This window comes from Lutzomyia longipalpis, chromosome 4 (assembly GCF_024334085.1).
Source record: "Lutzomyia longipalpis isolate SR_M1_2022 chromosome 4, ASM2433408v1".
Taxonomy (NCBI): domain Eukaryota; kingdom Metazoa; phylum Arthropoda; class Insecta; order Diptera; family Psychodidae; genus Lutzomyia; species Lutzomyia longipalpis.
Window position 1 is genome coordinate 2995047 of NC_074710.1, and position 12384 is coordinate 3007430.

The 12384-nt window shown below is 34.0% G+C and overlaps 4 protein-coding genes across 7 annotated transcripts in view; 1 reads left to right on the plus strand and 3 right to left on the minus strand.

Annotated features, from left to right (window-relative positions):
• LOC129795524 (transcription factor AP-2-alpha) overlaps nucleotides 1–8026 on the plus strand; it is a 69993-nt gene extending 61967 nt beyond the window's left edge. For all 4 annotated transcript variants that reach the window (XM_055836893.1, XM_055836889.1, XM_055836888.1 and 1 more), the window contains 5 exons: nucleotides 4988–5195; nucleotides 5587–5776; nucleotides 5843–6107; nucleotides 6193–6360; nucleotides 7765–8026. In XM_055836893.1, the coding sequence (XP_055692868.1) occupies nucleotides 4988–5195; nucleotides 5587–5776; nucleotides 5843–6107; nucleotides 6193–6360; nucleotides 7765–7875 (942 nt within the window). In that variant the 3' untranslated portion in view covers nucleotides 7876–8026. The remainder of the gene's footprint in view (nucleotides 1–4987; nucleotides 5196–5586; nucleotides 5777–5842; nucleotides 6108–6192; nucleotides 6361–7764) is intronic.
• The window catches only part of LOC129795447 (mediator of RNA polymerase II transcription subunit 1), a 1235552-nt gene that overhangs the window by 854717 nt on the left and 368451 nt on the right, over nucleotides 1–12384 (minus strand). The window lies entirely within an intron of this gene.
• LOC129795593 (dipeptidase 1-like) overlaps nucleotides 1–12384 on the minus strand; it is a 173681-nt gene that overhangs the window by 30298 nt on the left and 130999 nt on the right. The gene's annotated exons all lie outside the window — the stretch shown is intronic.
• On the minus strand, nucleotides 11282–12378 carry LOC129795721 (ragulator complex protein LAMTOR1). The gene is made up of 4 exons (XM_055837198.1): nucleotides 12177–12378; nucleotides 11943–12103; nucleotides 11668–11875; nucleotides 11282–11587 (listed from the first exon to the last, which is right to left on the minus strand). Exons 1-4 carry the CDS (start codon nucleotides 12246–12248, stop codon nucleotides 11495–11497), a joined length of 534 nt encoding a protein of 177 aa, XP_055693173.1. The 5' UTR covers nucleotides 12249–12378; the 3' UTR covers nucleotides 11282–11494.

The window sequence follows — 12384 nt, forward strand, 5'->3', positions numbered from 1 at the left end:
AAGAACCACAAATTGATATGTTTTGGGCAGTCTTTGACCCACTAGAAGACTAACCATGTCCAGATTATTTCCCAAATGAGGCAATTTTTCATACATAATTTACAAATGCTTTCAAAAAATTATTGAAAAAAAAATTTCATTAATGATTTTCCAATTAAAAAAAATCTGTCTTAGGTATTTTTTTTACTCCGCCTCACTTTTAGATGAAGAAAAATCTCTCAAAGATGGGTGGAGGGAAGGAATTCACAACAGTGAAGAATGCTGAAACCCTCTCCCCTATTTTAGCGTGCAAGTTGTAACGACTTCATCATGAGAATGCCTCACAGAATATTCCTTTAGCCTTTTAGAATCTTCGGGGAAGAGTTATGCAAAATTCCTCGCTGTGGGAGAGTTTTGAGAATTTCCGTAAGTTTATCTTCATGGAAGTTAGTGGTCGTCTTTTGCGTTGCTGCCTTAGAACAAGGGAAGATTGATAAGATTCTCACAATTCGTCAAATACTTTCAACATTGGAACTTTGCTTTCGTCGACTGAGGAATTTTCTTAGGGTTTTCACCACTCCCCCTTTCTTCATTCATTTTTCTTTCGAGGTTTCTCTCTCCTCTCCGCAGTAAACTCTCTCGCCTCCCCTTTTCTACCCTTTCGGAGAATTTCTGCAGAAGAATTTTTCAATTTTGACCATGTGGGCGGTGGACGGGATGAATAATTAAATGCCCTCAATTTTTCCCTTTTTTTCACGTCTCAATAATGCGAATTTATTGTCCAAGCTAATCGATATTCTTGGTCTTATTCTACTTCTTTTTTCTTCATACACTGAAGAGACCTAAGAGTTCAAAAAGATTCTCAACCATCGAAGGTCCACTGTTGGTGATCCAAAAGAGGTGTACCGTAATCGCAATTCCGCGAAAGCTTTCCCATTGTGAGAGCCACCAAATAGGAATTCGGTGGATGAGGAATGGAGTATGTTGTTGTGTGTATGAAAGAAAAACCACATCACTCTGAAATGTCGCTCTTCTTTTTTTTTCCTCCTCTTCTCATCATCTGTTGAATCCACCTCCCAAAGTGATTTGAGTGAACCATGAAAATTATTCATTTTTGATGTCCAAGAAATTTGTCTTGCGGTGCGTAGAAAATAAGGGGAAAAAGAATGAAAAATGTACTGGTAAGCTGACCAAGCTTACGAGAGCTGTGTTTCTTTCAGTGTACCAATTTTGTGAGAGCAAACTAGAACGCGAATTTGTTTAAATACGCGCAAAGTCGGGAAAAGTTGAAAAGTCATACCCTAAGAAATCTTTAGAAGGCTATATCTCGAAAATGGCTCCATAGATTTTCGAGTTTGAGCTATCGTTGGAAAGGTCTTAACCTCAACTATAATATATAAAAATATGAAGTAAATCGATAATGGCATTTTCGAAATATTCGAGTTCGAAATTTTCGAAAACTTTGTTTTTGACTTTAGCGCCTCTCGCGGTCATTTCTCGAACTTGCAATGTTCTAGACATTTGTAGGGCTTCACGAAACCTTTCATTTGCGCTTGAGTTGATCGAAATCGGACTGGTAGAACCCGAGATATGACATGCCAACTTTGGAAGGCTATATCTAGAGAACGGCGACATAGATTTTCTTCATTTTTGGCATGGAGCTACATAATATGGTCAGCTATAACATATCAAAAAATGAAGCAAATCGATAATGGCGTTTTCGAGATATTCATCGAAAACTCATCGAAAATTTTGTTTTTGATTTTTGGCCCTCTTGCGGTCACTTTTGAAACTTCAGATGTTCTAGAGAGTTGTAGGGTTTGTTGAGATCTTTCATTTGACCCCGGGTTGATCAAAATCGGTCAAGCCGTTTTCGAGTTATGGTCGATTTTCGATGAAAAATTGTGGCGGCCATATTGACTAAACGGCTTGACCGATTTTCAAAAATGAGGTATCGTTGGAAAGCTCTTGATGACCTCTACAACATATCAAAATTTCAGCCCTCTAGCTATAATAGCGGCTGAGATATAGCGAAAACAAAATTTTGAGGTTATTCAAAATGGCGGACGGGGGGGTGGGGGGTAAAATTTGACATCATAATCGGATGTCTTCCAGTCGATATTTAAACTTTGCCGTTTACCGCAAGTCTCTATCTATCACCGTTCTCTCGCAATTTAGCGATTGATTCCGGACGGCCGGACGGACGGACGGCCGGCCGGAAAAAATTTTTTTTGGCGCATACGTTTTTTGGAATGTGGGGACCCTAATTCGTGCTCATCCCAAGTTTGAGCCCGATCTGACGACTTTCGATTTTGCTCGGTACACAAAAGCTGTGTCTGAAAGAAACACAGCTAAAAATTCCTTATCTCATGCCTGACATCAGCCTAAAATAGTAGTTGGTATGTTGTCTCTAAATCTGGTTTAGCACACAATAAAGTAGGATTCTGAGTCATTAAAAAAAAGATTTGCTCTCAATCGACAGCTCGCTAATCTCGTGCGTGATTTTTTGGGCACAAAAGTGTGGGTGTCACACGTCGATTTAATTTCAACGGCTTTTTGGGCGCACATTATTGATTTGCTTGCCAGGTTGAACTATTTGGTTTTGTCAATTTATCATTCTCACGAATAAATCTTTTGTTTTCTTTTTACATAGGGGAGCACGGGCTAAAGTAATTGATTTAATTTCATATTTTTCCATCATGCTTAGAAATAAATTCTAGCTACTTCTGTAATAAAAAGCTTCTAGCTTAGCAAATAAAGGGAAAGAACCACTGAGTAGTAAACTCTCAATAACAGATGGCGCTAGCTTTCATAAAGCAGATAATTCAAATCGTTTGTTTTTAGACCAAAAAAAAGTCAAAGGCTTGCTTCATGTTCATGAAACTAATTAATCAATGTTTATTTCATAATGTCCTTATACAATTGATTTACCCTTTAATTTTGAATAGAAAAGAGACTCTGTCAATTTAAAACAAACCTCTTGAATGCCGCCATCTAAATTCTTCCTGATATACGTCATCAGGCGTTCGTGCAAGTCAGCAGTGTAATCCTTAAAGACTTGCTGCAAATTCAGATCAATGTAGAGCTGTTTAACTGCAGCAATACTTTCAGGATCATCTCGTCCATAGTGAGTTCGCATGAGGTCCTTTTGCTCTGGAGATGCTAGCTCCATACAAACTACAGCAAGCCAGCGGAATTTTCCTTCTTGAATATCCATTCCGATTTTTCCATTTACCTCTGAATTCCCAAAGCAGTCCATATAGTCGTTATCAATTAGGTAGAAATATCCCAATTGAGTAAGAACTGGACCAGCTTTTTGGAGAACCTCTGGATCTATCCCAGCTAGGGTGACGCCTAAAGCTACAGGCATATAACTAATGGCGTACGTACAGTCAACCATACATAAATGTTGGTAGTTTTCTGTTGTGAGTTTACTGATATCCTTTGAGCAGTATAGATCCGTTTGCTGACCGATATAGCTTGCCAAGGAAATTTCATTGAAAATTTCAACGATATCTGGGTAGCAATCAAGATGGCGGAAATATTTCCCTATAAGATAGTTCTTCCCAAGATCGAGTAAAAACGCGTCGTTAATAGCCGTTAAACCGATGTCTTCCAATCTGTACCAACAAGCCCGGTTACGTCTGGTTTAACTTCTGTCAATAATGTCATCGCCTGTATTAACACTGTTTTTAAACTAAAACACGAAATATAGAATATCAATAATAAAAATTAGAGGTTATTGTTATAAGATTCTAAAAAAATAACTACCAGCTCACAGCACCATCCTAAATAGTTAGCAAGCTTTAGATTTTCCGGAGTATGCTTTGAAGGTGGTGTTAGAACTTTGTAGGTCTCAACAGTAACAATTCCAATGTATCCATTTAATCCTGGTGTGACATATTCCAATAACTGTCAAAAAAATGTTGTGTCAATTTAAATGTCATAATTTGAAGCATTCAACTGTCAAAAACCTACTCTACGCATACGTTTCCCATTTTGAACTTTGTCAAATGATGCTGTCTTCGCTTCTAGCTCATCTATGATATCTACAAAAATATCACAAAGACACTAATTAAAATTCAGTATTAAAGAACAAAATAAAAAGATATAAATTAACCTGGAAGGTAAGACATAAAGTCATCTCTTTTTTCTTTAGACAGCCATAGTTTTTCTCCTTGCCTGTCCATTGGAAAATCCTTTAATTTCCTGAGGAGAGATATTTTTTTTTGTTATTTATCAATTACATTTTCTACGCGTATTATTAATACGCACTCAGCTGAAATCTTGTTGTTAAAGGAAGCCATGATAGGATAAGTACTTTCACATTTTAAGTAATCCAAACTATTCCTAAATGTCGTTGAACTATATTTTCTGCTGAATTCAGTTAGATTTGAAAATGATTTTAGCAAAAATTGAAATTTATTTCTTTGATTAGGAATTCTTTGAAAAATCATTTTTCACAATTTTCCAGGAAGAAACGGTTTTCTTAAGAAGTTATAACAGACTAAGTGAATAGATGGTGAGACTCGCACCTTTATAGTTTCAGTTGACATTCGTACAATATAACATTTAAATTGTTAGAAAGAGTGACTAATTACATTTTATACTTTTTTTTTTTAAATTAAACACACGTAAATAAAGGAAAATTTTATTACCCAAAGAAGTCATTTTTTGTATTTGCAACACTGTGAAATTTAATTTAGAGAATAAAATGGCTTCTCTAAAAATATGGAAAAACAGATGGTGTTTTCAAACCATCTGTTCAATTAGCTAGCTAATGATTCTATATAATTTTATTTATTTGATGAAACAATCCTTTCCCAAAATAATAAAAAAAATAACTTTAATTATAAATCTTTTATAATCCTTTAAAAAATCTTTTATGGAATATTTTTTTTTCAGCTCACGTTAATAAGAAAAAAAAACATAGAAAAAAATAAAGCAATATAAAAAATAAAGATATAAGAAAATAAATGAAATTAATTAATTAATTTAAATTCAACAGACGCAACTTTCACATGGGTTTCCATACTCTGACCGCCGAGGAGACTATAGTGGAGCCTTGACGGGTTCAGGTGGTCCTGGTACGCGACTGGGGCACGAACATGACCCACTGGCGCTCCATCAAGCCCTCCAGAGTGCCGTGGATGATGGCCAGAATGCTGGAATTGACGAGAATGCTGGCTTCATGTCGGATCTGCCGCTTCTCAAAAGTGAGTCCCACTCAAAAATTCCTTCTTCCTTTTTTACCAAAGAGGGTTTTTTTGCAAGCAAAAGGGCATTGAGGGATCACATATGAGCTAATTATTCGACACCGAAATCCGACCCGCTGAGGTGTTGTATTGTTATGCGTGCAGCAATGTGGAACGTTGCTAATATTGGGGGATGGTGTTGTGCAGGGGCTGAATTATTCCATCCCATTGCAAACAAATATCTCACATGGATGCATTGAGTGAAAAAAAAATTATATATATACAAATATAATAGAAATTGGCTGGGAGGGCGTGATTTTTCGCCTTCCAGTGCACTCACATTTCACGCGTCAGCAGAAGAAAAAAAAAACGTTGCTTATTGTTGCCTAACACAAATTACCACCTTCTGCAGACATGAAGAGCGGCAAGGAGACCAATGCAATGGGCATCGGGTCACCCAGTGATGTTTTCTGTTCCGTACCTGGAAGATTGAGTCTTCTATCCAGCACATCCAAGTATAAAGTCACCGTGGCTGAGGTCCAGCGAAGGCTTTCACCCCCAGAATGTCTCAATGCATCACTCCTTGGAGGTGTTCTTCGGAGGTAATAAACCCATAATCCTTTATGAATTAATTTGAAACTAATGGGAAAAATAAATCTCAATTTCAGAGCAAAGAGTAAGAACGGTGGACGACTACTGCGGGAAAAGCTGGAGAAGATTGGGCTAAATCTACCAGCTGGACGACGGAAAGCCGCCAATGTGACCCTCCTGACGTCCCTCGTGGAAGGTGAAGCCATACACCTGGCCAGGGATTTTGGATATGTCTGTGAGACAGAATTTCCCGCCAGGCAAGTGGCTGAGTACCTCCTGCGACAGCATACAGAACCTCAGGAATCCTACCGGCGGAAGGAGTTACTCCTCAACACCAAGCAAGTAAGTAATTTTGCTGCAAAAAATTCTCGCTCTCAAAGTTTTGATTTTTTAACTGAAAATTATTCTTTCTTTTCTTATTTGCCAGGTAACTAAAGAACTGATGGATTTGCTGAATCAAGATCGATCCCCACTGTGCAACACAAGGCCACAGCATATCCTTGATCCATCAATTCAGAGACATCTCACGCATTTCTCACTCATTTCCCATGGATTTGGGTCACCAGCCATTGTGGCCGCTCTAACGGCCATCCAAGTAAGTTTTCTTAAAACATATTTTTTTTAACCTCTTTTGGAGACTCTTGAAGTATATTTTCCAGAAATTCAATAAATAAATTCTTCTTTGACGTAGAATGTCTAGGGAGGGTCTTTATATTAAGCTTTAAAATAATAAAAATTTAATGCGTTTAAAAGTGAGAAAAAGTTTTATTCCCCTTTGCAGTTCGTATTCTTTGATCAAGAAATCCTTGAAATTGTTGAAAATTCAGTATATATTCTTTTAACCCTTTCACGTCCGCATGAAACATTAAATCATTAAAATATTCGATCTTCTCATTACGATTTTTGTTTTATGGACGCTCTCAGAGAACATTTCTCAATTAGAACGTCTTCTTTAGTATATTTTACGTTAACCCTCCGTATACTGTGACCAAAACATTTACGAGCATTACTATGGGATAGCTGACCGGCCCCATAGAATTTGTCACAAAAAAGCAAATTCTTTCGGTTAAATGAGCTTTAATAGACTCCTTGGTACTCTCTAAGAAGTCTTTTGTCCATTTTAAAATACAAAAATAAATTTTAAATGGATTTTTTGATGATTTCTGCAATGATTTTTTTAGGGTTAGAAATATCTAGAAAGAGACAAAGAGTGACAAAGCGTATAGTAAAAAATCTAAATTAGAGATAAACGCAAGGGAAGAAAACACCCACAACAATTATTTTACAATAATTTTAAAATAAAATTTGCTTACAGCTAGAGGACTTACTCCAAGTATTGTGCATAACATTCTTTTACAGAAAGAAAATTTCCAAAATAGATCTCAAAAATCAAAGAAAAATTATTTTTATACCGCAAATCGAGGGTTGGAAAATACACTATACTAAGTCGAGTTAGTATAGTATATTTTTAACGCATTTTTCGATAGCTTTTGATGTCCTTCATCTTCCCTCAAAAGGACAAATTCGAATATTTGTTCCCTACAAAGTTACAGCGAAAACTGTAAAAAATTTTACATAAGAGGCAATGTAAATCTCAAACTTCAAATCGCTCTCCTGAAAATCAACAAAAATGAGTTAGTATAGTATATTTTCCAACCCTCGAAATATTCAATTCCATTCATTATTTTGCTACTTAAAATCGAAAGAAAATTTTTAAGTTTTGTTTTTCGAATTAACTCAAAAAAAAATGCTCAAAGGTCCTAAAAGTTTTAAAATTATCGAACCATTGGAACTATTCCTTAGGTATAAATAAAAAAAAAGAAAATTTCTATTTCTATCCTCCTTTCAAACTCTAAAAATTTTATTTTTCAAATGAATTTCAAAGAATTGTCAATGTAAATTCCACTCAAGAAGTGAGAGTCTCAAAAATGAATAATCTTCTTTTAAAGGACGTCATGCAGTTTTATTAAATTTTTATTTTTTTCTCATTTTTTTCCAGAACTTTTTAAATGAATCCCTGAAGTATATGGACAAAATGTACCCCACAAATGGCGGTATGGTTTCCTCGTCGATAGATAAAGGTCCCAAAATGGAGAATGACAAAAAGTGATGTTACTTCCTAGGCTATGTACTTATGTAAAGGACACAACATCCTGTTCGCACATTGAGAGCAAACAACAAATTTATCCACAGATTTATTCTTCCGTTTTACTAGATAATTTTCTTCCATTTAAAATAAAAACGTTTTCCACAAAAAAAAATTAATATAGCCTTTTGTGCAAAAAAAAATGACAAAATTATTCTCAAAAGTTTTCACTCAAAGGCAAAAAAAAGCAAAGAAAAATAAATCTGAATGTAAAGAAAAATCAGAAAAAATGGTAATTGTAGTGCAAAAGATAAAAATTTGCATTTTTACAATATTTTGTGATAATATATAAGTATTTGTGTATAAAAAAAATCATGACAACACAATGGAGGGATCTCCTGTGAAGAGGCGCATTTTTTAGGAGGGTGTAAACTGAATATATCAAAGGATTTAAGGAGAAAATGCATTTATTACACCAACAATTCAATGTCAACATATCTCTTCTAATATATTTTCATTGAGCAAGACTTGAGATGAGAAAAAAGGAGGATTGTACAATGAAAATAATAAAAATTAAATTATATAATTATATTATAATGTAAAATGTTGATAAAGATAATGAATTAAAAAAAAAGGACGAGAGGCATGCGAACAGAAAAAAATTCTAAGAAAAAAAAGAAAGATAAAAAAACAAATTATAAGAAAAAGTTATGAAGGAAAATTAAATAAACTGAAGAACATGAGTGCCAATGTGTGGGATGAAATGCGAATGAAATTAAGAAAGAAAAATAAAACAAATAACTTGCCATTCCTGTAATATTATTGTAAAATAAATGATAAATAAATTTGAAAAATTAAGTGGCAGAGATTTACTAAAATCTGCCCTTTGGACGCTAGTACATTAGGACTATATTGTATAGGTTTGTGCTGATTGGAAGATCAGTCATTTAAAAGAAAAGAGGTTTAGTTTCAATTCTTTTTTTTTCCTTAGTTCTTAATGTTCTTAACACTACGATTGCCAAGAAAAAAAATTGTTCAAGCTCTTAATTTAAATTGTTTTTCATTGAGACAGATTTTCAAATAATTTTTTTTATAATTTAATTTTTTTAAGATAATTCCATTTACCAATAAAATTCTTTTCAACAAGAAAATTTTTGGAATCTTTTACCTTGGCAGTCAAAGTGTTAATGAGCAACTTAATCACTTATTTGTGATCACTGAAGATACTCAAATGATTATTTCCATTAATTTATATCTTTTTATTTACCACGAAATCATTTAGGCTCCTGAGAACTGACTGTTGAGACTCTTTTTTTTTTAAATCAAGTTGAGTGAAAAGGAAAAAAATCATTGCCATTGCGTTAAAATGAAAACAAACAAAAAAATTGAGGCTTCTTTTGTGTTTAGTAGTAACCTACAAACAGATATGGATTAAATTGCCATAGAGAACCACCCTGCGCTCACACATGCTGGTTTGAGAGAGTTAAAAAAAACTATGAAAGATGCGTAATAATTTTTTGAGAAAAAAATGAAATGAGTACAAAGCTAAACTTGCCATTTAATTAAACAAAAAAAAGTCCAAAAAAATGAGATTTGAAATACGAAAAATCTTTAAAAAAAAAAAAAAAGAACTGTGTGAACGCGCAAGAAAATTCAGAAAAAAAATTTAAGTTATAAACCTTCGCAATTTGTCTGTTATTTACTTCTTTCCGTGTAATTGAAAAAAGAAAAGAATTATATATAGACGAAAAAACAGAAAGTAAAAGAATATAGTTCCAAAATAATGTATAAAATAATTTTGAAAGAGTAATAAATTACAAAAAGAAATTCACATCAAAAAAAATTTTAAGGACTTTTACTGTGATTCTTCGATTTTTTTAATAGCCACATCAATGAGAAGAGGAAAATTTGGGTTTCAAGCAAGAACATAATTAAGAATTTTGAAGGGAATATACCTGTTTTTATCATCAAAGAATTTAACTAAATAATAATTAATTTTCAAAAAATAATATTCTCAATACGAGAAATCTCATCAAGAGTCCCTTTTATTCAAGTAAAACTTTTTTTTTTAATTAAAATGACATAAAAAGTGGATTAACCCCTTGAGGACTCAATCAGGAAGGAGGAAAAATGAAAAATTTCAATATCGGATTTTATGAGAAAAATATCCTATTTATGGTCAAAAAGAAAATTCCAAAAATTTTTTTTCTGAGAGAGTTAAAGGGACAAAAAAGTACTAACAATGGGACTGAGGTTACATTATTAACATTGACATTTTCCTTATTAGTATTTGACATTAAAAATATAGTTTTTCTAACGTTTCTTTTTTAGCGTCAAATCATTTCTTGTTTTAACGTTTAACTTTTATTTTCTAACGATCGTAAATCAACTGTTTCAATTTATTTTTCAGTCTTTTAGGGAAGAGACTATAGATAACCAAATGCCTTTCCTGACTACACAACTCTCGAATATTTTCATTTGAAGAATAACTCCGGACTATAAATGCTCTAAATTCTAAATAAATAAAATGTAGTTGCCGGATTAATAAAAGAAATTAAATATTTTTATTTTTAGCCATTTTAACCAATTATTTTCCAGCTTATTTAGGGGTGAAAATATGGAAGATATAAGCGTGCAAAGGGAAATTAAAAAATTATAACACATCGGTTTTTAGAAGTTCTAGGAAGTTAAACTAGCTATCGCTGAAAAGATCCTTATGTTAGCTTCAACATATAAAAAAACACAAGGACGCCATTTTTATAATCCAGCCATGCTCCATTTTAAACGCCAATCGCCATTTTGGTTTTTGATTAATTTTTTTTTTTCAAACGGAACCAGTCAGAAAAAAGAGAGCTTTTACGCTGACCAGCAATGTTTCGACTTTATAAGAAAATTATTTTTTTTTCTCACATATTAACACTGAAGGACTTTACTGGTACTTTGCTACCAATTTGAACCTTAAAAATCGTAACAGAATAAAATCTATTGAATTTATCTCGATGAATTTAGCATCTATGTGTAGGGAATTTTAATTACCAGATAGCAGAAAGAAAATCCCGAAATAATTAATAATGAAAATAATTAATGTGATCTCATTTTATTGCCGGAAGTAAATCAAAGTTTGTGATGATTTAGGCGCAATAATAAATTTTTGCAAAATTGTAGCTAAAATAGCCATTTGAATTAGCAATTTTGCATCGATTCTACGCAATTTTTTTCAGTGAGGATTTTCTCAATTAAATATTTAGTAATTAGATGCAGAAATGCTTGAAGGAGATCAAGAATTAGTGAAACTTTTGATCCTCGTTCAATAAACTGATTACTAATTAATTATTGAGCATATTTTATTAGCTGGTACTTAGTACCAATTTTATCTTCCGCGTTGTGCTAAATGTTGGGTCCTCCAAGTGTTAATTGAATAAAAACTCTCTTATGTTCGTTCAATAAAAATATCCTTTATTTAACAGAAAATATTTTGTGGAATTTCTCTCCCACGACACTTTATCAACTTGCTTTCTTTCTTACATCAGGGAAGTTTCACCACATCATGGCATGGGAATTTTATCTATATATTAGAGGGGGCAGAAAGGGTATAATGATAAAAATAAAAATTATCCACAGAGTGATAAGAGGGGGCTGTCGTTTATGTGATACGGAAAGGCACAATGAGATCCTCTGTGTGTTCCACTTCAATCTCCAAAACTGCTGCATTTGCTGCCTGAGCAGTGCTCCTCATCTATTTTAGGGGAGGGGTAAAATGAAGCACATGAGGATTAGGAAAAAATCATCCGGAAGGGAATTTTAGCATTGTCTCACCAAGTGAAAGTCTGCAGCACTGATCGGGGTGGATGAGAGAACCTCTTCGGGATTGGGAATATCCTGTAGTAGCCCCCGTGGTCCCGTCCGGGGATGATTAATATTGCTCCACTGCTGCGATAGACGTTGCGCATAAATCTTCACCCTGTCTGAGTATTCCTGAGGCTCCAAATTGTGCATATCCATGGCAGCGACATCAATTATATTTCTGAAAATACATAAAAATGCGTGAAACATTGCCACACTTAATCAAACTGAGGGGTTAAAGGTCATACGAAGCTGTTTCCTGGACTATTCTACTCAAGACTGTTTGTTCATCTTTTTTCGGCAGAGAGCTCGGATATTCCTGCGTAAAATCATCCGCCATGGGTCGCAAAGCTGGGCTATTGCTCACTGGATCAATCAGCAAGTGGGATCTCTCATTTGGTTCACTTCCCTGCGGGGAACAAAAGGAGGAAATGTGTAAACATCCCCCCATCCGGGACGACAAAGAAATCCTCCTCACTCACCTGAATCAATTGATTTTCCTGGCAATTAAAGCAATTCAGCACATAACCCCAGACACTGCGTAGATAATCCATCTTCTATAAACGTGTTATGTGCTTATGTTGATTAAAATCACTAACATAAATCTTAAAAGACAAAAAAATCTTTTTTTGTTTTTCTCCCTTGCCCAACTTTTTCGAGGTTATGTTTTGATTTGATTGACGATGCATA

Excerpts from the sequence above, each read along its gene's own strand:
- LOC129795721 (XM_055837198.1), bottom strand. The coding sequence starts at position 12,248 with ATGGATTATCTACGCAGTGTCTGGGGTTATGTGCTGAATTGCTTTAAT. Across the intron at positions 12,104-12,176 it reads AGGAAAATCAATTGATTCAG|GGAAGTGAACCAAATGAGAG; the intron begins GTGAGTGAGGAG and ends TGTTCCCCGCAG. Across the intron at positions 11,876-11,942 it reads ATAGTCCAGGAAACAGCTTC|AAATATAATTGATGTCGCTG; the intron begins GTATGACCTTTA and ends ATGTATTTTCAG.